Source organism: Paramormyrops kingsleyae, chromosome 8 (genome assembly GCF_048594095.1).
Source record: "Paramormyrops kingsleyae isolate MSU_618 chromosome 8, PKINGS_0.4, whole genome shotgun sequence".
NCBI classification, from domain to species: domain Eukaryota; kingdom Metazoa; phylum Chordata; class Actinopteri; order Osteoglossiformes; family Mormyridae; genus Paramormyrops; species Paramormyrops kingsleyae.
This window is the reverse complement of record NC_132804.1, coordinates 34361219-34386852: the sequence shown is the minus strand read 5'-3', so window position 1 is coordinate 34386852 and position 25634 is coordinate 34361219. Positions and strand designations below refer to the sequence as shown.

Here is a 25634-nt window from a genome sequence, read left to right as displayed (position 1 = left end):
TGGAGAAGGACTTCCTTATTTTTACAGTTTTATATTTACCTTTTCTTAAGTAGGCACTTATATAACACAAAATTAACCACAGTAACTTTCTGTTCACTTAAAGCAGGGGTGCCCAACTCCAGTCATGGGGGGCCGGAGCCCTGTGTAGCTTAGTTCTTTCCCTGTTCCACCATAAATGATTCAGCTCAAGAGATGTGTGGTAATTAGCACAAGGAGTTGAATCAGGTGTGTTAAATGAGGGGAAACCCAAAAATGTGCGGGGCTCTGGCCCTCCAGGACTGGAGTTGCAGGGCACCCCTGACTAAAAGCATGAATGTAAAAAGAGAGTTAAGTAGGTCCACACAGAACTTGCTAATACCCAAACTTGTCATTAAATTATACTATATACACAATTAATATTAATTTTGTTATACTTGTAATGTATTTTTTTACAACAAGGGACGTTTTTCTTTTTGCTGAGCAATTTTATATAAATTAATATCACAAAGAACACAGCTAGGTTAATAGAACACTGTACGGAATAATGCTTGATCCGTTTCTCACATGTAAATGCAATAGATGACGTTGTTTTGCATTTAATAGTTGTTTATTTTACGCCGTATCCATCTATATATTAACCTAGGTACTTACCAGTATCGCAAGGATTGCTATCAGATGATACATGGTGAAACAAACTTAAAGGTTCCAAATGTAATATGTCATCATAATCCGAATGCCAGGCAATTTCTAGACCTTGGTTTCCAAACACTTTCTCGTCTTTTTCGTGGTGCAGTGAGAGCACAGTTCTGCCTTGTATTTGACACAAACCCCTGGGGCTAGCCTTCTGCGATATACAGCACACCTGGTGAGCTCCTTCCTTATAATCGAGGTATGAAGCAGTGTGCGCGCTTCGCGCTTGGTAAATGTCGCTTACATCACTATCGCAGTGAAAAAAAATGCGAGGAAAATGCCATGACTTTATTCACATTATTTCATAAATATACCAAACACCAAATAATTGTATCCGTTTGAATACAACTGTAAGTCCCCCTTCTCAACATGAATTCATAAGTAATTAACATGAGATATAACACACGTATAAACTTATGTACGAATGCTATATGCGGAACAAAAGATAATCCAGAACAGTAAGGGAAGACGAAAAAAATATTTCCTCGACTTTTTGCTTTTTATTTCTACTGGTTGTAATGTTCAGTCCTGTTATCAAGCGAGCAATACTGAAACAAAGTGAATATTCATTAACAAAACTGGCAATAGTCGTTCTAAACGAAAATGAGATTATTCAGTTGTGTTCGATATACACAAACACACGCACATTGGACCATCAGTCCAATTTTTAAAGTGGTTGTAATTGGTGCCAATTGTGTATGTGTTTGTGTGTTTTATTTATTAATACTACAGGTTAATTTGAAAAATTGATTTAAGATGTAGGAAACATGCTTTTGTACTAACATGTTCATATCCTGTTATAAACAGTCTGCCTGGCCATATAAGCCTTTATGGAGCACAGACTCCAGGTGAATGAGTGAGATAATGGTCACAATCTCAGCCTGTACCTGAAGTGACATGTCAGGACCTGCCATTTCACTTCTTTGCCAAAAAGAGAAATGGAAAACATCCACAAACAGACAAAAAAAAGAAAAAACACGGTAAACTGCTCATATGAGGCAAACAACAACTACTTTTGAGCTATGGGTGAATGCGTATGTGGATAGCAGTTAGACACACCTACTTCAATTATATCTCTGCTGAAATCTAACCGGATTTCTTTAGCAAGTCCGAGGTCAGTGGCTCAACAGTTTTACAGACTTAACAGACTTTCCCAGGTAAGGAGAACAATTTTTATCATCAGTGCAGGAAAATCATGACTTGATTTAATTTGCTTGTGTAAGATTTAAAAATTGTGGCAAAAAAATACATACCTGTAGCAGTTGTACATTTTAGTGCACTGTGGTGAAACAACAATTGATAAATGAAGAAAACTGAAATTTATTTAATAACATTCTCTGAATCATTTTTGTACTTCCTACATGCTTAATTCATTTCTGTTAGTTTATCTATCTATCTATCTCACACTGTGTTCCTGGGGAACATTATCTTGTGTCACTCTCTATGCCACCTGTATATGGGTAGTATGACAGTAAAGCCCACTTGACTTGACCTTGTTATCCCACAAACCATTACAGCCACACTACAGAATGGGGGATTTATCACAATACTGCATCTTCTCCCTTGTTTCCAGTGAGGTGGCAGGAAGCCAATGGGCTTCCATGGAACATGACTGTTGATATTTGCATACTGAATAAAAATAGATGCTTGTCTCAGCTGGACATTTTCCACACTATTTTCTAGCTTTGAAGAGTAGATTAACTGCAGAAAATACATTAAGAGTTCATCTCAACCATAGTGAGTTCCTGAAACTAGCAAAACCTTTGTCAGCAGAGATCTGAACAGCACAGAGTAGTGAGGAGACCAGCCTCTAAATGTCGCTTCTTATTAACATCAACTCTACAACTTATCATTTATCTACCAGCATAAGTGATCACTCTACATTATTCACTCTACGTTAAGCCCGCTGTGGGTTATAAAGTATAGCCTTTTTTTCTGATGCAGCATATAGGGGACTAGAGGGAAAACAAAGAGATCCACCAACAACAGCAACGAAACACAATTATCTTCATAACAGATTCAGTCAAGATGCTGCTCCCAAGCCCATGAGATAATTACAGGGTACAGCTCCCTTACTCAAATCTGTCCACTGCTGACATTGCTCACATAGGTGGCCGCACTGATATTATGTGTTACTAGCTCAGGCCAGGAAATGGCAGCTAGGCTGTTGAAACATGGCCCCAGGTCCAAGAGCTGCTCTGGGTCAAACTCGGGTTCAGAAATTGAGAGGGAGTCCAGATCTGGAGTTGGGGGACGAGACCCCTCGTCGGCATAAACGTGGGGGTCATAATCACTGAGCTCATTCTTGGAGTCCTGGATGGAACAGATTTTCTGTAGGGTGAAGAGCATAGAACCACGAGCAGTGAGAAAGCTGTAAATCTGGAGGTAGAACTATGGAGTAGTGCGAATGGAGAGGTTGCAGGGTGGGAGACAGGGTGGGCAAATAGAAATGTTAGCGTGACAACATGATGTTAGAGTAACAGCATACAGATCAGTAAAACAAGGTAAATGTGAGGCACTGCAAAGCCAGCTACTGCAATACAACTAATCAGGTTTTACAGGGTGAGATAAAAGGAAACAAGAAGAGATGTAAACATACCTTAGAAATAGAAATACCCAGTGTTTTTTGTATTTTGAAAATGGCAACATTTTGTTCTGGATTCCCTTTCTATTATTCAAAAAGGAGAAATGATAGAAACACTGGTTAAAAAAAATAACATTTCAGCAATAAAAATAAGTGCATCTTTATTCTAATCACTGTTTAATCAGACAGTAAAAATGCCCAAAGAAAGTACTATAGATATGTGTAACAAGGCAGCATGTGTTCACTTTAATCTGGAAATAATTTTTAAGGACACTGTTTGAATGATACTGTTCAAACATCTCCTGCTTCTGTTAGCCTTTAATAGAGAGTTAATGCTCATATCATCACCTTGTTTACAAAAACCAAACTGGTAACCCTTCACTTGAAGCTGTCACCCATAATGCACTACAGATACCTTCATAATGCATTATAATGGTTGGTGTAAGAATTAAGGATGCTTTGTATAAAGCATTCATAATGCATCATAAACATGGCTGTAATGTGTTATGCCTTTTTCAAAACATTTATAGCTATGCTTTATGAATGTATTGTACTATGTTATAATATCTTATGAATGTGTTCCTAGATTCTCATAGACATGGCATTCACAGAAAGTGTTACCACAAAGCTTACTCCAAGACATTGAGCTCAATGAACAGGCAAGTCTCAAGGTACAAAAAAAGGGAAAACAAACTGGTATTAGTTTAGCATGAAGGACATAGGAGTTGCTTAATTACCAAACATTTATTTGGCTTGTAATTCACTTTTCGAGGAGGTTTAACCTGTCTCCTAATAGGTTTTCTGGCAATGGAGTTCGGAACCTAGGAAGGAAAGCCAAACCAATTTTAAATATTTGTACAATAAGAGCTGTTATAAATCAAGAAAATGTGTTACATTTAAAAAATAAGATTGAACAAGCTAATAAATATCCAGTTGTAGTCTGAAATAAGTAAGGATGTTCAAGTATGAAATTTGAAAGTCTTACCTCACAATCATCGCCTAGTTCCTCAGTTCTGGATGGAAGCAGGCCGAATTCAGAATCAAGAACTTCCTTTGCTTTTTGTTTCCCACGGGTTATCGACAAAATAAGTAGTAGAGATGCTGAAAGACAATTTAAAAATCAGCATTCTACTAATAAAATATGCATATGATCAGTGGCATCAGTCATTAAGAATATATAGATGTAATGCAGGGCTGGGACCAGGGTTCATGGCTCTATGTGTGTGGAATATGCATGTTCTCCCCATGTCATTGTGGGGTTTCCTCCAGGTACTCCAGTTTCCCCCTACAGTCCAAAAATGTGCTGAGGTAAATTGAAGCTGCCAAATTGCATGTGGCCTGTGATGGGTTGGTGCCCCATCCTGGGTTGTTTTGTGCCAATATGCTCTGGACCTCCCAAGACCCTGAATAGGACAAGTGGTTGCAGAAAATTTTTTTAGTGATTGATTGTCGACACACCACAGCAAGATGCATTCTCTGCATTTAACCCATACTGTATGTGACATAGCAGGGGGCAGCTAATTCAGTGCTTGGGGGCGGTACCTTGCTCAGGGTACCTCAGTATTACTTTGCTGGTCAGGATTCAAACCTGCAGTCTTTCGATTACAAGTGCGCTTCCCTAACCATTAAGCCACCACTGCCCACATGTATGGCCAAACGTATGCTACGTGTATGATGCTCATTAAAATACATTCATTAAGACCATGATCAGCTTTCATTTTTTAAAAATAAAATGTTTTCCTAGTGTATACAAGTTTGAAGGTAGATGATAAGTAAAACACATTCATCCATTTTTCCAACCACTTAGCCTGCTCTGGGTTGCCTGGAAGTTATTCCAGGCTCCAAAGTACTCTGGGTAGGGCACACACTATGGGTAACTTAGAGATTCCAGTTAATCAAAACGCACATCTTGGGACTGCAGAAGGAGCCCAGAGACCCAGGGTGACACAGGGAGATTATGGAGTTTCCAAACACACAGGGTAGGAAGTGTGAAGCCAAACCTGCTGAGCCATATTCCGCCTGAAAACTATTCTCTAATTTCTCTAATTTCAATTTCAGTTCTTAATGTAAGTTAAGGGCTACCCTTACTTTCAAGTTTTAATACATCTGTTTCCAACAAATCATGCACTATGAAAAGTTAAATAATTGTTTTTATAGTGGAGAGATTTGAACTGGAAATTAGCAATTTGGAATGAATTGTCAAATACGACGCTAAAACAAGCCAAACTCAACATTTTATTATTTATTGCTATTTAATAGTATTGTAAATGTGACTGACATGGTATGGAAGTTCAGCTGAAATCTCATTTAAATTAAAATTAAATTGCCTGACAGTTCATACTGAAGTATTTTATAATTAAAGTTGATTTCTTTCTAAACTGCTTCTGATAATGATATAAATAGCGTGGAAGGAGCAAAATTTGAAAGACACATCCTGTACCTAGTAGCAGGAAAATGGCAGCAAATATGACCCCAAAAAGTCCGGCCCTGGTGGCAGCAGACATTACTCTATGGCATGTATTTGGGGCGATGCAGTGACACACAGTCACTGAGAGATTCTGTAGGGAGGGCAGCCCCTGCTGGTCGGAGATCCGCAGGAATAGCCTGTGCTTCCCGGTACAGACCAGGCTCTCTTTCACCAGCTTCACAGATGTCCCTGCAAGGCAAGATTCTTATGCACCACTCACAGGGAAACTGGGTTTTAAGCAGCCCAAACACATTTAAGGATCTTACCACAGTTGATAGTGGACAACATCAAGGACTAAACTGACAAATCCCGGTTTCTTATTCTCTTAGTAGGGAACTTATCCACAGATGCCATTGCATCAATTAAAATATATTAAATAAGCAAAATGCTGATATTAAATTCAAGGATGTCCTAAAAGAGCAAAACATCACCTAATTGGTCAGCAGGAAACAACAGAAATAAAATCACTGAATAGCCAGGTGTCGCATATGCCACACTAGAGCATATCAAATAGTTCCACTGTCACTAATATCAAAGTAGGGAAACATATAAAACAAACCAGTAGACAGGCTATCAATATATACTTTACCAAAACTGGGGTCAAGCCTCCACCGGCCCTTGACGTCTCCCAGGAGTTCAAAGTGGAAGGGGCCAGAATATGGGTCTCCATCCAGGTCGTAGGCTGTGATGTTGACCACATTGGCTTCATCAGACAGGCATAGTTGCATCATATTTTCAGACAGCTGGGGAACATTGTCGTTCTGATCTTTGAGGTGGATTTTGAGTGTGGCTGTTCCAGTCATCCGGGGATTCCCTGTGGTGAAGAGATGATGACCCCTTTGGTTATGAAAAAGCATGAAATTGATAACTTTGCAAGATCACTGTCTCATTGGAATATAGCATGGTGATTTAAGGGAAATTTTTTGGTTGACAACACCAAGCCTAGCTGCTAAGGGACTATTCATTCTGAAAATGCCTATCAATATAAGAAACATCCTTTATTAATTTAAGTGGACGTTTCCCCTACATAGGCTGATGGCAGTAATAAAAGTATATACAGTAAGTATAATAAAAGTACCAGTATAATGCACAATTTGGTAACAAACTTGATACAATTCAAATAAACAGAACTTTGCCTCCCTGTGACATCAGTTTAATTATATTAGCTGTCACACAAGTTCTGCAGCTTAGATGATGCGTATTTTTGAAAGCTAACCCGACTAGCTAGCTTTCACAGCTACGTCACTGATCTCCCAATGACAATTAGCAACATGCTGCTATTTCATCAGCAATTCATTTTTGTTGTCAATTGTTCTTGCAACTCCTTCAATTTTTCAACAGTGAGTCAGACAGCAGTGTCCCCAAATGTGGAAACTAAGAATAGCTTTTTTTACTTTTAAAATTAGAATGTAGGACATATTCCAATCAATACTATTGTATTTTAAAATCATCTGGATTAGGAACTGTATCAGTATTTCTTTAGATGCTCACATGGGCCCCACAAAATGAGGCAAAATGGGATTTATTTGTGGCATGGCCTTGAGTTTGAGACCAGTGCTGCAAACAGTCCCTTGTTGAACTTGTTTAACAAAACATGTTGAGACCAAATACTAATAAAATAAAAGGGGACATCTGGTCTTTGGTATTTCTTCTTAAATGCAACTGCAATTATGACTGTTCATAGCACATTTCAGCTAAACAAATCTATTGTGTCACTTTTTACTGAAAAAACTGTTCCCAGTGTGAAAATATGTTGTAGTCTCTATATTTAACAATTTCTATAAGGTGGCAAGTATTCTTAATGCCTCCCGGCTTAATCTTCTGTCACTTTATTAGAAAACATTCAATTGTGGGAAAAAGTGTTTTAAAATCTTAATTTCTTCACGAGTTACTCATAAAATGTAATCTGATCTTAGTTTAAGTTATAATAATAAAAGAAAGTATCAAAAAACAATGGATATCACATTTTACAATACAGTATCTTTGTTGAACAAATAGGTTAAACGGTCAAGGTCATTGACAGAAAAAAGTATGAGAACCTTTAAAATACTGAACTCTTGAAAGGGGACAAAAAGAATCAGATGTTTTAATCAATTCAGGTGTGGAACTGACTTGTCCTGTCATACAAAAAGCCACATGACATTGCTTACCTGCTATTCATAGTGCAATTTTGTTAAAGTGTGATAGGTAATAATTAAGTGCAGACAGTGTCAAGTTCAAAGAAGAAGCTGGATTGTGCAAAAGAGTATCTCCTAATCACTGTTTTTGTCTGATAAGCAATTACAAGACGTGTTTGTATGAGGTCAATCATCAATCATGGAATTTCCACTGGTCATTAAATATACAGCTTCACATACTTTTTTCCATCGGCTATTTTGACTGCTTAAACCACATCTTCAATAAAGATACAACAGTGTAAAATGCTGTATGTGCTACTTGTTTGATAAAACCTAAATGATAAACATCAGATGGGTCTGGAGAACGGTGTAAGAGTGACTCCATGTTCCTCAACTTTGCGAAAGGTCAGTGGCTTTAGGTTGCTGGATCCTGGTTCCAATGCCCTGAGCACATTGTTGGACTTGGCACCCCAATACTGGTGGTGTGGCGAAAGAGATCAATCACATCCTTGTGGGCAGATGCTGGAGGCTCCTGCACTGCAGGACCACAGACTTGCTGTTGCTATTCCGAAGATTCAGCTTAAATCCAGTAGGCTGTCACCTACTAGGAGAATGAGGCTGAACTTGGCTAGACTCCAAGATCAAGCTGTTTCTGATGAGTTTGCACGCAGTTTGATTGAAGAACTTTCAGACTTGGGTGCAACTGGCAACTTTAATTTGATGTGGGAGACCTTCGGTGATAAGACCCTGAAGGTTGCCAAGGGTTGTGTAGGTGTTGCCAGTGTTCCCATAATGAAGTGTTTAATCTCACAGGGCACCCTGGATATTATTGAGAGGAGTCGCGGTGCACAACTTGGTGGCAACTCCAGTCTGTACCAGGAACTGAGGAGGACGGCTGTGAGGGCTCTGAGTACAGATAAGGAGGAGTATTAGACGAATTTGTGAGCAGGTGACACATCATCTGTGGTCTAGTGACCCACGTCCTGCTTACAGAGGACCTGAAGCATTACGTACATCTGAATCTGTTCCTCGGAGACTTGCAGTCAGGGCAGATGATGGAATGGTCCTTACGGTTGACACTGCAGTTGTGACCCACTGGGCCGGCTACTTTAAGCAGTTGTTTAAAGCTGACCCTCCAGCTAGGACTTTGGACATCTCTGAGGCCACAGTTCTCGAAGCTGATCCTCCAATCAGCTGTGAACCACCTAATCTCACTGAGATTGCACAGGGGGTAAATCAGCTGGGGGTAGGGAAGGCAGCATGGATCTGTGGTATCCAGGGTAAACTTCTCCAAGCTCGTGGTAAGGCTGTCCTCCTGGCATTGCAGGTAATATTTGCTTCCATTTGGGAGTCAGGCATCATCCCAACTGGCTGGAAAAGGAAACTTGTAGTCACTATCTGGGAAGCTGAATTGTGGCAACTACAGGGGGAGAACACTGCTTTCAGTGCCGGGTAAGGTCCTTGCTAGGGTCATCCTTAATAGGATCCGTGATCACTTGCTTGCCTACCAGCAACTGGAGCAATATGGTTTTACACCTATGAGGTCTACCATTGACCGCATCCTTCACTGTGGGTTCTCATTGAGCGCAAGTGTAAATATCACCAGAGATTCTTTGCAGCTTTTGTTGATTTTTGTAAAGCGTTTGACTCAGTTGATTGAGTTGCCCTGTGGGACAGCCTGAGACTTTGCGGGATCCCCCCGAAGCTTCTGGACGTCATGGCTGGCCTGTGCTCTGGTACAGTAAGTGCTATGCAGAGTGGAGGGAGAACCTCCGTGTTCTTCCTAGTTGATTCTGGGGTTTACCAGGTATGTGTTCTTGCTCCTACTATGTTCAATGCTTGCATGGACTGGGTGTTGGACAGGGTTGTAGGATTCAGCGGTTGTGTGGCATTTGTTGGTGAAGAAAGTTTTACTGATTTTGACTTTGCTGACAATGCTGTGATCTTAGTCAATGGAGGTTCTGATCGGGGCTCTCGAGAGACTGAGCGAGGAGTCTGAGTGTCTGGGATTGCGGGTGTCCTGGAAAAAAACCAAGATCCAGGCCTTTAATGACTTCTTAGGCACAGCCATCAGTAGTGTGTCTGTCTCCGAGGAAGGTGTCAACCTCGTCGAGACATTCAGGTGCTCCCTGTCTTGCTGTATGGCTGTGAGATATGGACACTATCCAGTGAGCTGAGACGAAGACTGGACTCCTTCGGTATTGTGTCTCTTCAGAGAATCCTTGGGTACCGCTGGCTTGACTTTTTTTGTGCCGAACAAGCGGTTGCTAGAGGAGTCCCGAATGAGGCACATTACCTGCATTGTGAGAGAGCGTCAGTCGCGGCACTACGGCCATGTGGTGCGTTTCCGAGGGTGACCCGACTTGCAGGATCCTCATTGCTGAGGACACGAGGGGCTGGACCAGGCCGAGGGGACACCCAGGTAACACCTGGCTGCAGCAGATGGATGGTCATTTCCGGAGTGTGGGACTGGACTGTGTGTCTGCCTAGGGGGTTTTCAGCCGGGATCCCGGGCAGTTTCGCCATGTGGTGGGTGCAGCAACGCGCTGCATCAGCGCATGCTCCCCAACCTGACCTGACCTGTTTTGAATGTTTTTTTACACTGTAATTTCAAAGAAGTGACACAATAGACTCTGCTTTGTTGAAATGTGCTGTTAACCGGCATAACAGCATCAGAATTTGAGAAATACCAAATTAGGGAGTATTTGTGTCCTGACGGCCCGTCTCTGGAAACTTTTTCTTGACAAGATTTGTTAAACAACTTCAACCGGAAAAAATGGGACTGACTACAGTATTATCAAAAACCAATATTGTCACTCACTAAATAGATGCATTTAAATTAAACGTACATTACAATTTTCAATCTTACCTTCATCAACAGCGTGTACAATTACGGTGTAGGTTCCATTGACCACAAAGCGTGACTCTCGGTCCATTATTTTTGCTGTGCGAATTTCACAAGTTTTGGGGTCCACTGTCACCCAACAAGCAGGATCTTTACCGATTTTATACCTGTATTTGCACAGAACACATAGCTTGACCATGCTTGTTTTGCTCTACACTCTTTGTTGCTACCGAATTCATGAAAGGATGTGTTCCACTGACAAAGTCATTTTACATCTGCATATCCTGTAATTCATAACTCACAATACTTCTCCAAGCTTTTGGGCATGCTTATATTCCTTTATAATGATACATAAACCTTATGTATAAAACTAGGTAGGCTGCAATAAGTAATATAGTAAATCTATTACTGTAAAACTTTGTAGGATCCAACATTTAACATAATCACTGCTAAAGATTTACTTAGTAAACAATGTAAACTGCATTTGTGTGTGTTGATGGACACTGTCCGGGTGAAATTAAGGCTGGAATGAGTGATGTTGGGAAACACATGAAGTCCTGTGAGCAGTTGATGCATGTATTTCTGCTTTTCTGCATAAGCATGTTTGAGCAGGTTTTACCTACATGACAGAGGTGTTGTAAAAACTAACCATCCAATCAACCAACTTCCAACTTCTTATTTAGTATAGGCTGCAGAATTCATTATTAATATTAGCAACATACAAATAGTTACCAGCTGCAACACTGGTTATAGACTCACTTTATTACTGATCATATATTGGAAACACATTAATAAAAAGCATGGGGAGGTAAACTCTTCCTCATCCCCTCTACTATAGTTACAAATGGTGACTGTGCGCTAGATTACACATATAAAATTCATTAAAGTGTGTGAATGATGGCTTAGACAAATGTTAGCATAGCTCCAATGGTACAAAAACATTTCACATATTTTATTTTCTTGTTATTTGTATATGAAATATAATAAATTAGACATTTCAAGCAATGTTTGAAATTACTGTAACGTGGCGTTTATTTTACTTACACAAATTCATTTGAAAACATTACATCCCGGTCCACTGCGGTAAATCTTTCAAGCAGGTATCCAGTCGCTATGTTTTCCTCCACAAACACTTCCTTCAAAGCCCCCAGAAACTCTGGTGGGTCATTGACATCTTCCACAATTATAGTGACATTCTTAGGCTGGGATTCAATCCTGTCACGTTCTTCTGAGGTACACGTGAAGTACAGAGCCTCATTCATAACGCTGATGGACAGTTTTCTTTGCATGCCCTTCTCAAAGTCCAAAGGCTGAAGTCATACACAGAACAGAAAATCCTGTGAAATATTCTCAGCATACTACCATTTGATATTAAATTGAAATTATGTTTTATTTGTCATTTGCACAAGTAGATGCATTGTGGTGGTATTGTATTATATTTTTTGCTAGCAACATAGATATGAGGAGAGGTTAGCTGAGCTGAATACCTCAAAAATGACATTGCTGCCTTGAAAAGGGTTCAATGTAGGGCTACAAGAATGATTCCTGGTCTTAGAGGAATGTCTACTGAGGAGAGGTTAGCTGAGCTGAATCTGTTTAGCCTCGAGCAAAGGAGATTAAGGGGGGACATGATTCAGGTATGTAAGATTCTAACAGGTCTGGATGATGTTTAGCCAAATGGCTACTTCAGTATTAGTTTAAATACTAGAACTCATGGCCATAGGTGGAAATTAGCGGGAGAACATTTTAAAATGGATTTGAGAAAGCACTTCTTTACACAGTGTGTAGTTAGAGTATGGAATAGTCTTTCTGTTAGCGTAGTGCAGTGGTTCCCAAACTGGGGATCGCGCACCAATGGGATAGCCTCAGGGGCATGTGCCACCCTAAAATAATCTCTTCACAGACTGGATGATTAAACAAATAAAGCAGGGCAACATTACAGCAACTAACAATAAATAAACCATTAACTTACGTGTACTATTACAGCATTTATGTAATTTATTTAAACTTTATTTTACCAGGTAAATTAACTGAAAACCAGTTCTCACTGCTTTACGTGATATTCGGGAGAAATAGCAGATAACGCATCGGAACTTCCTGGGATATAAATGTCATACAAATGTCACGTTCTTCAGCCAATAAGGGCAAAGTTGTGTCATCACGGAGGCTGTTCCAGTTTGTTCAGTCGGCTTTAGGAAGGCCAACGGGGCCAAAACGTCTTAAAACTTTATGCCTAAAGACGTCAAATATTAACGGCCAGAGACGTCAAATTTGCAAGCCTTTAGATGCAAAAAAATCAACATGTTGATTTTTCACATGCAAAAAATCAATGTCAATTTTTCACATGCAAAAAAATCTACGTCAATTTTTCACATGCAAAAAATCAACATGTCGATTTTTCACACCTTCAGACGTCAAAAACAGGCGGCATTTTGCAACGTGTGCTGACATCGACAAAGCGACTCTTTCAAAATTAAAGCACCACCAACTCCTGTCCACAAACGTCCCTTAGTTGAGTATTTCCCTCTTTTTTAATTATCCATTCATTATCCATTCATACATGCACACTGAACATTAAAAACATGGATATACTGCATTTTTTTTGCATACAAACTATCTGCTGTCACACACCTGCCTCAAGTACTTTGTCCATTAGACAAACAATTGCACATACTTGTAACTTCCATCCAGTGACTACATTCAACATATTTATTCAGCTATCCCAGCACTGCTGGTATTTAATGATGTCTATATTGAAGTCTTATTATCTATGTATAAATGGCTTTTTACATACAAGTTGTTGAGACCTTGCCGAACGAACGAGCAGGGAGCGGAGAATCCGACTAATGAAGCCATGAATACGGGTAAATGGGGTTTTATTAAAGCACACAGGACGAACGTTAATGACAGACCTGAGGAAAACGGAGTCAGACACAGACTAAATTCACAGGACAAGGCGAAAAAAACAGGCAACAGGTGATCACAATCGGGAATTAACACGAGGTAACAAGGGGAGCGTGGCACACACGAGGATCGTAGGAGCAGGTCATGACATAAGTCTAAAAACACAAAGACAGAGCATAAGATATTAGTTTTTATTATTATTTTAATTCTTGTAATATACAGCTGTTACTTTTTCCTCATCATTCGTTGTCCCACAGACATTATTTTAAAGTGATTCAGCATGAAAATGTTGGAGCAAAAGTTACTGCATTTAAAAAAATTTACATAGGCCTATATGTTAAAATGATGGCAGCATATTGTGCCTCTGACTACCATTTTGGGTATCAGTGAAAATGGTCGATTGTGCAGAAAAACTGCAACGCAAAAATACATCATCCGTGCAATGTCTGATCAGCTCCCCCAATGGAGAAATCCGTCACATCAGTGCTTCATTAATCAAAATCGTTATCGGCATTTTGCGTTATTCTATGCTGAGCCGGCATCGCGATCCTCCGCCCCGCCCCCGCCGCAGCCGCAACCAGCTCGCGAAAAACACACACTTAATCACACGATATAGCCTTAATTGCGCTCTTCTCTACCGTATTAAAAGATTCATTTAATTTCCACCACTCCGCCTGGGTGCTTAACTTTTTTTGGCTCCTGCCAAAAAACCATTTCTTTTGCTAGGTAGCGGGTCACAGCGTCAGTACACTGCTTCCATGCTTGTACTTAGTAATTTTAGCGAAAGCCTCAGATACTGTTGGTTGGTTCCTGCAAGGTTTTTGATAAGTCAGTAGCTAATAGGGGCAGAGGCTGCATGGCCCATCTTGCCCTTGCAATGATCACTGACCTGAATGGCACTGCCAAAAACAGCCGTCTGTGCAAACACCTCAGAAATCGGTTGCAATTAATTCTCATTTTTTGTACATAAGCAGCAGAGGGGAGGGGGGCTGGGAATATGCCAATAGCTCCCAAACAGCAAGCGTCTCATGGGGTCTGTTTTGTGGTCCATTGCTGGGGTTCCACAATAATAGGGATAGGGAGCACAATCACATGATTTAGTAGGAAAGGTTTGGGAAAGGGTTTTTCAATGGTTATGTGGAATAACTCAAAAGAAGGAAAAGTAACAAAAAAATCTACTGGAGTTGGGGACAAAAGAATAAGTAGGAACAGTTGTGCGTAATGACACTGGCAATGAGCTGTATTCTGCGGGATGGTGAACACGCAAATGGTAATGTAAATTTGTCGCCTGCGCATCGTCTGCGCATTTCAGACGTATATCGTGGCTGTCCTCTTTCATTCAGTCTAAAGCCAAAGTATTGCCAGATAGGTGAATTTGCACCTTTATTACCAACCAAGTTTGTCGACGCCATTATAACGACAGTACAACACAGATCACTGTGCCTATTCATGGCAGAGTCCCGCGGAAAAAGAGATTGACAGGTGGTAATTTGTGTGTAACATATCTTTATTTATTTATGTAAATTACCCATTGTTTATGGGTAAAACAAAGACCATGCGGGTCAGGTAGTGGAAACGGTAGGCTACAATTAATTAATTCGTTATGAATTAATTATTTAACAACAACCATCCCTCCCCCCCCCCAACCCGCCGCCTACGACGACGATGCCATCGTCCATCGCGATGTTTCACATTAGACATCGTACGATGCCAAATTGGTCGACATCGCCCAACCCTAACCTCAACGATCCGAGCGTGTATTTACGCCATAGAAAAAATTTACATAATATAAATACTTATTACGAAAGTGGACGTTTCGTGTCGCAGCAATAAATATATAAATTATACTAATAAGCAGTGGGACGTATCGCCGTACGTGTTTAAACATACCGTGACTAAGACACAACGCAAGCCTCCGCCACAGGTACGTATTTCTGCATCACTTTACGTTTTTGATTACGGATTCTTTGCGTGGTTGTGATGAGCCACAGACTACTGCTTAACGGAGGTGTGCGTGCCATTAAACTAGATAGAGAACTTGGTTCGGAGCGCAAAGGAAAATGGCTCTTAGAAGCTTTCTTTTGAACTGCAATCAGATATTTACGGAATGCACCGGGCTGGCATTGTCTGATAATGTACAAGCTAATGTAGACACAATACTGACGAAGTAACTCATCTTTTGCTACTTTAATATAACAGCTGTTATTATGATTTATACCCTTAGCGTGTCCTTGAATATCTCTATTTTGCTTTAATAGAATGACTACAATGGAAAGCAGTGTACGTTGGCCATGTGGGCGATAAATTTGAATTTACTGATGAGATGATAAGAACAATTTCGGAGTTTGTTGCCGAGATTCAAACACTCACTCAGCAACAAGATTTGTAAAGTTTATTATATTAAATACTCAATAATTTTCCTATCTAGAAAAGGGGGCCCTGCAGAGAAAGTTTGGGAACCACTGGTGTAGTGCAAGCTAAAACCCTGGGGTCCTTTAAATCAGAGCTAGACTTTAACAATCTGTCCTAATTTAAAAAGAGAGAAATTCTGCCTGTTTTTCACGTCTGAAGGTGTAAAAAAATTACGTCTTTAGGCGTGAAAAATTGACATGTTGATTTTTTGCATTTGAAAAATCGACATGTTGATTTTTTGCATCTAAAGGCTTGCAAATTTGACGTCTCTGGCCGTTAATATTTGACGTCTTTAGGCATAAAGTTTTAAGACGTTTTGGCCCCGTTGGCCTTCCATAGTGAGGTGCCATACGATCGTCTTGCTCTTGCAAGGTTTTTGTACCATGTGACATGGTGACGCGTGAGGACGTTTTGAGGCGCCAGACAAAAAAAATCTAACCATATCTTGAAAAACTAGGTTTAAAATTTTCTACATGAAGTGCAGGGAGACTATCAATTAATCGATATGATTTAGTGTTGTTTTGTGCTATAGTATAGGCTGAAACCTGTGGTTATCATTAAAAACAAAATGCGGTAATCGTAAGACAAACTTTAATTTGTGTACGCCAATGAATATTAACAGGAATGTTAAATCTGCATTCGCATAATTTCAAACTTATGCTGGACTTATATTTTTAATGATTGCTCTTTTTTCTCCCACAGTGGTGAAATTACACCATTTGTATTTTGTAATTGCATTTGTTTCGCTCAATTAGAAACAAATGCAGATTTAAAAGGGAGTTGTATTTCAAATAAAGTTTGAATCTGAACCTGTGTAGCTTGAATGGGGGGCTCAATAATGTTCCTATCTATAAAAGGGGGGCCCTGCAGAGAAAGTTTGGGAACCACTGGTGTAGTGCAAGCTAAAACCCTGGGGTCCTTTAAATCAGAGCTAGACTTTAACAATCTATTTAACAAGCTATTAGTTGAGTTCTCCCCAAACTAGCTTGATGGGCCGAATGGCCTCGTCTCATTTGTAAATTTGTAAAAAAATGTTCTTATTTGTATTGTCAAGGTGTAGGAAGGAAATGAAGCACAACTGACCTTAATGACAGAGAGGATTCCATCATTGGTTTCTGGGTCAGTCTCAATCCTGAAGTGTTCTCCATCATCTCCGTGTACGCTGTATTTAGCCCTCCACGCAGCAGAGTTCCTTTTGTCCTTGTCTTCCACATGAATTCGGAATGGGGCTGAGTTGATTACATTCTCTTTCACCCTTCCTATACCCTGATACACGAATGCCAGGTTAGGATCTCCTTGATAGTAAAGCCGCAGTAAAACCTCAATCCATATTAGTTTACAACTAAATATTGTATTATTATTAGGGTTTGGTTTTCACTTCCTCCCAAGTACCTAATCAGTAAAAAGGTTCTTTGTGGAAATCTGTAACAAATAATACAAAATATATAGTTTTATTCAGATTCATCAGACATTCTGATTTACACAATCTATACTTACAGTACGAACTCATGAAAGCATAAGAATTATGTACACTATATACTGCCAAAAGTATTGGGACACCTGCCTTTACACATACATGAACTTTAATGACATCCCATTCTTAATACATAGGCTTTAATATGGATTTGGCCCACCCTTTCCAGCTATAACAGCTTCACCTCTTCTAGGAAGGCTGTCCACAAGGATTAGGAGTGTGTTTATGGGAATTCTTGACGATTCAAGGAGAGCATTTGTGAGGTCATGCACTGATGTTGGACGAGAAGGCCTGGCTCGCAGTCTCCGCTCTAATTCACCCCAAAGGTTTTCTACCAGACTTGCTCACCCATGTCTTTATGGACCTTGCTTTGTGCACTGGTGGAACAGGAAAGGGCCATCCCCAAACTGTTCCCACAAAGCTGGGACCACAGAATTGTCCAAAATAGCTTTGAATGCCGTAGCCTTAAGAGTTCCTTTCACTGAATCTAAGGGGCCATTCAGCCCATCAAGCTTGTTTGGGGAGAACTCAACTAATAGCTCAGAGTTGTTAATACCGTATCTAGCGCTGATTTAAAGGAACCAAGGGTTTTAGCTTGCACTACACTAACAGAAAGACAATTCCTTACTCTAACTACACGCTGTGTAAAGAAGTACTTTTTCAAATCCATTTTAAAATGTTCTCCCGCTAATTTCCACCTATGGCTACGTGTTCTAGTATTTAAACTAATACTGAAGTAGCCATTTGGCTGAACAGCATCCAGACCTGTTAGAATCTTATATACCTGGATCAGGTCGCCCTTTAATCTCTTTTGCTCGAGGCTAAACAGATTCAGCTCAGTTAACCTCTCCTAACCTCTCCTCATAAGACATTCCTCTAAGACCAGGAATCATTCTTGTAGCCTTACGTTGAACCCTTTCTAAGGCAGCAATGTCCTTTTTAAGGTATGGTGACCAAACCTGCACACAATATTCTAGGTGGCGTCTTACCAAGGAATTGTATGATCGTAGCATCACCTCCCTTGACTTAAGCTTCACACACTTAGAGATGTAACCGAACATGCTATTGAACTTTTTAATTGCGAGAGTGGGACATGGAAGCATCAACATACACACCGAGATCTTTCTCATAATCAGCTACCTTTATTTCAGTGGAACCCATAAAATATCTGTACTTTATATTTCTGCTCCCTGCATGGATTACCTTACATTTATCTACATTTAATATGGCAGGTACTGTATCAGCCCAGTCGCTAATTAAATCAAGATCCCGTTGTAGCCTCTGTGCTGCTAGTTCAGTATCTGCTACACCACCCACCTTGGTGTCATCTGCAAATCTAAACAGTTTACTGTATGTATTGGTGTCATTATCGTTAATGTAAATTAGGAACAACAGTGGTCCTAAAATTGAACCCTGTGGTACCCCACTATGAACACAGGCCCACTGTGACATTGTGCCTCTAATAACTACTCGCTGCTTCCTGTTTGTTAACCAGTTTTCAATCCAAGCTGCTACAGTTCCTAAAATCCCTGCAGTTTGAGCTTAAGCAGGAGCCGTTTGTGGGGGACAACATCAAAGGCCTTCTGGAAATCTAAGTAGATCACATCGTAGGCCTTTTTGTGAGTAATTTCTCTTGCAGCTTCCTCTAAGAACTCAAGTAGATTAGTTAAACAGGATCTACCTCTCCAAAATCCATGTTAGCTATCCCTCAGATAATAATTTGAAAACAAATTATGTTTTCCCTACTTTAAGCTACTAAAATTGCAACAAACCGAAAATCCAATACCAAGTTTTGTACCAATTTACAAAAACATGATTTTTGTTTGCTGTTACACCATTAGAGTATGCAGGCCTATGGATGTATAATAAGAATAATAATAAATAACTATTATCATTATTGTTATTATTATTTTGACTAGTAGTAGTTTTAAATTATGCTGGCTATTTTACATTTGATTAATAACGTCTGTGCAATATTTCAAATTGTTAATGTACTAAGTTTTATGTACTAAATTTTTGCAATAGAATTAAATAAATTCTGGATTACTTGTGTATACGAAAAGCATGCGGAAATGTCATACCAGAGGTTATTTTTAAACAGCTGAATTTGACTGGATACGTCACCTGATGACAGTTACTTCTAGGTCACTCCTATTAGTTTCATATTAGTAATAGTTTCATACAGTAAGCCTAACTTTCCCCAAAAAATTCAAAAAATGTGCCTCATAACATTTTTCATGTAATTACACTTAACAGCAAACACTTCACATGCTTGTCTTGTGCAGTCGTTTGCAATTTAATAAGATTACATAGCCTACGAAATCAGCGATACCTAAGCAAAACTTACAAACTCTCCTTACTGTATAACCTGTAATGAATGGAAGGTGATTGTTCTGGTCCTCGATTTGGATGGTCACTGTACATGTGCCCGTCAGACTTGGCTTTCCATGGTCCTCGGCCTCAACCACGATGGTGTACTTTTCAACTTCCTAAAGAGTTTTTTTGGAAACAATATGCTTACACATTATTATTAATCTTTGAATTATTGAGCTACTTCTCCACAAACTCTCGGAAAACATGATTAATGTAAATGTACCTGGTAGTTAAGACATCCCCTGAAGGATATCTGACCATGGCTCCCGATCAGGAACTCCATGTCCTGTGACTTCGGCACCTGCGAGGCGATTCTGTAATTCTCTAGGAAAATGCCAGGTTCATCTCTGTCTGTGGCTGTTACAGTAGTTAAGTATGTTCCTGTTGACAAAGGTAAATGTATTTGCTGGGCAAATTGTTCATTTGTACTTAATTTTAAAATGTGATGCAAGTGGGCAAACACAAAAATAAATTAGACAAAACTGGATGTTTTCTTTTTTTTACCTTGGTGAGTGGATTCGTTTACTGTGATTGTAAATGTGTTCTCCGGAAATTGTGGACTGTTGTCGTTTATGTTTTTTACTACTATGTCAATTGCCAGCCTGGTCTCCACATGACTGGTTTTGTTGTTGATTTCGAAGATGAGCTAGGGAAGTAGTTTACAATTTTAATATTCAACATCAAACATTGTTCATACATGTGTCTAAACTATAGATTACTTACCAAGAATTTTTTATGTGTTTCATAATCAATTTTTTTATATACATTCACAATTCCAGTCTTTCTGTCTATATCAAAAACATGTCGGGGTTCTTCATCAACTCCCTTCCCGTAGACTTTGAGGACATGATAAGCATCTACTTCTGCAACCTGCAATGGGTTTACAATACATGTCAAGTGTTGGCTGTAAATTGTCAAACTGTAGTACTCTAATTAGTTCTCCTTAATTTGAGTGTTTTTTTAATATAATAAGAAAATATTCTAAAATTGTTAAAAGTGAATAATTTTGGAATTCTAATATTAAACTTTTAAAAATTCACAATTTTCACATCGATATAAATGCAAAAGCTAAAGGTAGATTATGTGTTTGCATGTATACTCACAGCGCCAAGCTCTATTGGGTACGGACCAGGATGTTCCTCCTCGATTTGAAAATAAGCAATGATCCAGGACCTTTTGTGTCGAATTAGAGCTTCGGCTAAGGCTGTACTGAAGAGTCCCACACTTTGCTGGAAGCACATATCATGTAATGTAAGTAATCATATAATGTAAGCAATAATCTGATAGATAATAATGATATTACTCTGTTTTTACGGCTCGTAAAGACTCGTTAAATACCAATCATCCTTTTCACTGCCCCAAAAAGGAGAGGTAACATGCTAGGCTACGCCACCCTGGGAATTTCACCAAAGGAAATAACTAATTCTCCTCTAATATGATAAGGCACCCAGGTTCGATATACGCCTAGGCAGGCTCGAGATGCAATACCACTTAAAATGGTTTTATTACACGAACTAAAAACACAGCAAAAGCACACAAACTTCCTTCCAATGACACCAAAACGGAGCTAGGAGCCAGATACAGTGGGGAATAGGTGGCCAGCGCAGGAGCCCCGTAAAACAAAAAAAACCAAAAAAAACTCACACCAATCCACACGGAACTCACACAGCTGACACACAAAACGCCAGCCCCCAGATACACTAACCCCACATTGCAGTTGATGGAGATTTGTGGGATGCACATCCAGGGCACGAAGCTCCCGTTCCATCACATCCCAAAGATGCTCTATTGGGTTGAGATCTGGTGACTGTGGGGGCCATTGTAGTACATTGAACTCATTGTCATGTTCAAGAAACCAATTTGAAATGATTCGAGCTTTGTGACATGGTGCATTATCCTGCTGGAAGTAGCCATCAGAGGATGGGTACATGGTGGTCATAAAGGGATGGACATGGTCAGAAACAATGCTCAGGTAGGCCGTGGCATTTAAACGATGCCCAATTGGCACTAAGGGGCCTAAAGTGTGCCAAGAAAACATCCCCCACACCATTACACCACCACCACCAGCCTGCACAGTGGTAACAAGGCATGATGGATCCATGTTCTCATTCTGTTTACGTCTCAAGAGAAATCGAGACTCATCAGACCAGGCAACATTTTTCCAGTCTTCACCTGTCCAATTTTGGTGAGCTCGTGCAAATTGTAGCCTCTTTTCCCTATTTGTAGTGGAGATGAGTGGTACCCGGTGGGGTCTTCTGCTGTTGTAGCCCATCCGCCTCAAGGTTGTGCGTGTTGTGGCTTCACAAATGCTTTGCTGCATACCTCGGTTGTAACGAGTGGTTATTTCAGTCAAAGTTGCTCTTCTATCAGCTTGAATCAGTCGGCCCATTCTCCTCTGACCTCTAGCATCAACAAGGCATTTTCGCCCACAGGACTGCCGCATACTGGATGTTTTTCCCTTTGCACACCATTCTTTGTAAACCCTAGAAATGGTTGTGCGTGAAAATCCCAGTAACTGAGCAGATTGTGAAATACTCAGACCGGCCCGTCTGGCACCAACAACCATGCCACGCTCAAAATTGCTTAAATCACCTTTCTTTCCCATTCTGACATTCAGTTTGGAGTTCAGGAGATTGTCTTGACCAGGACCACACCCCTAAATGCATTGAAGCAACTGCCATGTGATTGGTTGATTAGATAATTGCATTAATGAGAAATTGAACAGGTGTTCCTAATAATCCTTTAGGTGAGTGTATGTCTTCATGACTATAGGGGAAAATGTATTAGCACAGGTTCAACAACAAAATGTTCCTATAACATTTTACAGATATGTGCTTTAGGTGTTGATGAAACATGATTAGAGCTTATAACAAAGGTACAGATTTTAGGCCTATATTCAATTTTTGCACACACTCTTTATTTGATTTATTAATAATATTTTTTTCCCTGCAGCCCTTTCATTTCTGCCTTCAGCTCTGCAAAAGAAAACCATACCTATTTAATGTATAATAAATACTGTGCATACATACTGGGGTACCTCAGTACTCAAACTCATTAGGACTCTAATATGTAATTTCGTAAAAGTCGAACTAACCAGTAAAAAAAAAAATTACCTAGAACTCGATCTGAATCTCAGAAATCTAACCGTGAACGCCGACCTAAGATAACTTGTACGTGCGGGGAAATGAGTCACGCATCACGTCTCTCAGCGGTAACAAAGGATAACGCTTCAGTCTCAATTCGCTGTGATAGCATCGATTGTTGGTAATAGTGCTTTTTTTATTGAAAATATCAGGTAATACACTGTACTTTATATCATTTTGGTAGCCATTGCACATTGTTTGGATACATTTATTTTCTTTACAAATTACTGTTTTGATAAATGTGCTTAGATGTGTTTAGTATATGCTGTTCTTGTTTTATCCTGTTCATTTTGTGTTTAAATGGTAAAAAAAAAAAACATATTTAGCTGTAATTTTTTGGGGCCGGGAACCAATTAATTGGTTTTCCATTATTTATTATGGGGAATATTCGATCAGAACTCAAAATTTTAGGATTCGAACCAAAGTTCTGAATGGATTAAATTCGAGTTCTGAGGTACCACTGTATATGGCTGATGCAGGAGTGTGTTTTAACACAAGACCAGAATTCTGTACACATGCTCTTTTTGAAGTTCAAAATAGACAATCTTTCAGTTTCAAAAAGCAGTATAAGAGCAATAATTTCTTTAACAATATCAAAGCTATTCAATGAAAAATATTGTTCAATTGCTATTTCCATTTTATGTCTCAAAAATGAAACTTTGTAGCCTTAGAACAGACATACCATTCTCATGGTTCTAATGAGTTTTCGCGGCAACTCCCTAATTAGATTACTAATTAGAGGTCTGATTGGCTGAAGAGTTCTCGCACCTGGGATTGAACAGCTGACCTAAAGGTTATCCCCAAAAAGCTGCATACAGACTGGCCCTTTGCAGATAAGATTGCCTGCCCCTGAACTAATCTAAATGATCTTTCATATTAATTAGCACATATTATTTAAATCTAAATATCCATAAATGTACTTACCAGTATCAGCAGAAGGAAGACTATTATTGCAGTCCTCATGGTATATTTTCCTATGCCAAAATAGGCTGATCGATTCAGCTTTAGTGAGTTTATGAGTTTAATATGTGGCCTGAATGGGAACAGGGTGTTTTTAAAGAGCTGAGATTTATCACAATGAGTCATTTCCATGAAAACCTTTACATATGTCATTCCAGAGTCATATCCCAGCCAGTCTCCTCCCTGTCATGGCACTAACAAGCAGAGACAGGCAGTTTTTCAATTAAATGTATTTAAAATACGTATTTAATTACTTTTAAATATTTTGTAATTTTATATTTTGCTAGATGGAAAAAATCAGATGTAATGTGTAACTAAATACTTTGAGAGATTGTATTTCATGTATTCAAAATACTTAATAAAATGTCATTTTATGAATTTATTTTCTGTAATTTTAAGACCATTCAGTCAATCACTAGCAATCACCAGGCTTACAGACTTTTAAATATCACTATCTTTGGCTAGATGTAAATCATATGACACATACTAGTGGGCCCAGCTTGCTTCTTGTGAACTTTGTTTTCCCATGAAGCTGCTTGGGTGCTCAGTGCAAATTGCTTTAAGGTAAAATATGTAGTACAATATACTATCAGATATAGTTCACTGAATGTCATTATAGAACTGAAAAATAGAGCAGTCAGCAAACAGCAGGGCTGTGCTCTAGAACTTGTCAATTAACTTGTTGGTTCTCTCACATTTGAGCAGTTGTTATGGGGGTGATTTATTTATCTTCAACCCTGTGTTTGTCATTGGAAGGTCACTTGTTCAAATCCCATGGCCTGCAGAGTGATAGTCCTTACATAATAAAATATAGGCAGTCCCCAGGTTAAGAATGTATGACTTCTGGACAGATCGTACGTGTCATATAGCCTATCACATTAAAAATGTAGCTATAATACAGTGGTTAGTAATACCGAAGGCACACACTACTTTGTGACGCTCATGAAAACATTTGTGCGATTTCAGCGGTTCATCGGCTTGAGGTACAATACAGTATAGTAAATATATACTATTTGCCATATTCTAAGACAAACATTTTACTGACACTAAATAAGAATCATATGTACCTGTTCCTACATATTCAACTTGAAGACAGACTTAGGGAATGGATCTTATTTGTAACTGGGGACTGCCTGTACAAAAGAGTAGAATAGTGGTATACAAATACAAAGGTGAGGGCAAGCTTAGGGTCACAGCACAGGGGCAGCCAGCGTGCAGCACCCTTGCACTGGGGGCTAAGGCCCTTGCTAAGGGCACAGTGGGATCAGTCTGCAGGCATTGGCATTCAAACCTGAATCCTAATCCACTGAGCTACACTCCACCCCAAATGAACCCCGTGATAAAAACAATGATGGTTTATGACTTGATTTCCTGATGAACTGTGTAACCTGATACTTGAGGCCATCTTGAACTAGTAATTTCCTTTGTGCTCTGCTAGTATTTATTATTTAAGCAATTGTCATTATCAAAGAGTTATATATGTCAATGTAACCTGAATGTACATTTAATTCATGTGTATTCACTTTTTTATTTTATTGCATATTATATATCAGTCATGTGGGTGTGGTTCTAAAAATTGTTTTCTAGCTAATGCCTTATTTCCTTGGAACTTAGGGATGATGCCATGCTGTGGTATTTACTACTTGCCTGTACAATCGTTGATGTCCCAATTTCACAGTTCACTCT

General features: G+C 39.4%; 2 protein-coding genes across 2 annotated transcripts in view; both read right to left on the bottom strand.

Moving 5' to 3' along the window:
• LOC111832839 (cadherin-like protein 26) overlaps positions 1–814 on the bottom strand; it is a 37786-nt gene extending 36972 nt beyond the window's left edge. Inside the window, exon 1 of the mRNA XM_072715720.1 lies at positions 631–814. Coding sequence (XP_072571821.1) covers positions 631–663 — 33 coding nt within the window. The 5' untranslated portion in view covers positions 664–814. The remainder of the gene's footprint in view (positions 1–630) is intronic.
• Positions 815–1646: 832 nt separating this feature from the next.
• LOC111857237 (cadherin-like protein 26) lies at positions 1647–23995 on the bottom strand. The gene is made up of 15 exons (XM_023837878.2): positions 23913–23995; positions 20949–21074; positions 20569–20715; positions 20350–20491; positions 20069–20226; positions 19833–19961; positions 17082–17264; positions 11727–11992; positions 10707–10849; positions 6310–6534; positions 5694–5909; positions 4239–4354; positions 3991–4074; positions 3269–3337; positions 1647–3000 (listed from the first exon to the last, which is right to left on the bottom strand). The coding sequence occupies exons 1-15, from the start codon at positions 23949–23951 to the stop codon at positions 2746–2748; spliced, it is 2298 nt and encodes a 765-aa protein (XP_023693646.2). The 5' UTR covers positions 23952–23995; the 3' UTR covers positions 1647–2745.
• Positions 23996–25634: the final 1639 nt, after the last annotated feature.

Coding starts and splice junctions, on each gene's coding strand:
- LOC111857237 (XM_023837878.2), bottom strand. CDS start 23,951: ATGAGGACTGCAATAATAGTCTTCCTTCTGCTGATACTG. Junction 20,227..20,349: donor AAACGAATCCACTCACCAAG/GTAAAAAAAAGA, acceptor CTTTGTCAACAG/GAACATACTTAACTACTGTA. Junction 17,265..19,832: donor CATTCATTACAGGTTATACA/GTAAGGAGAGTT, acceptor TTCGTGTATCAG/GGTATAGGAAGGGTGAAAGA.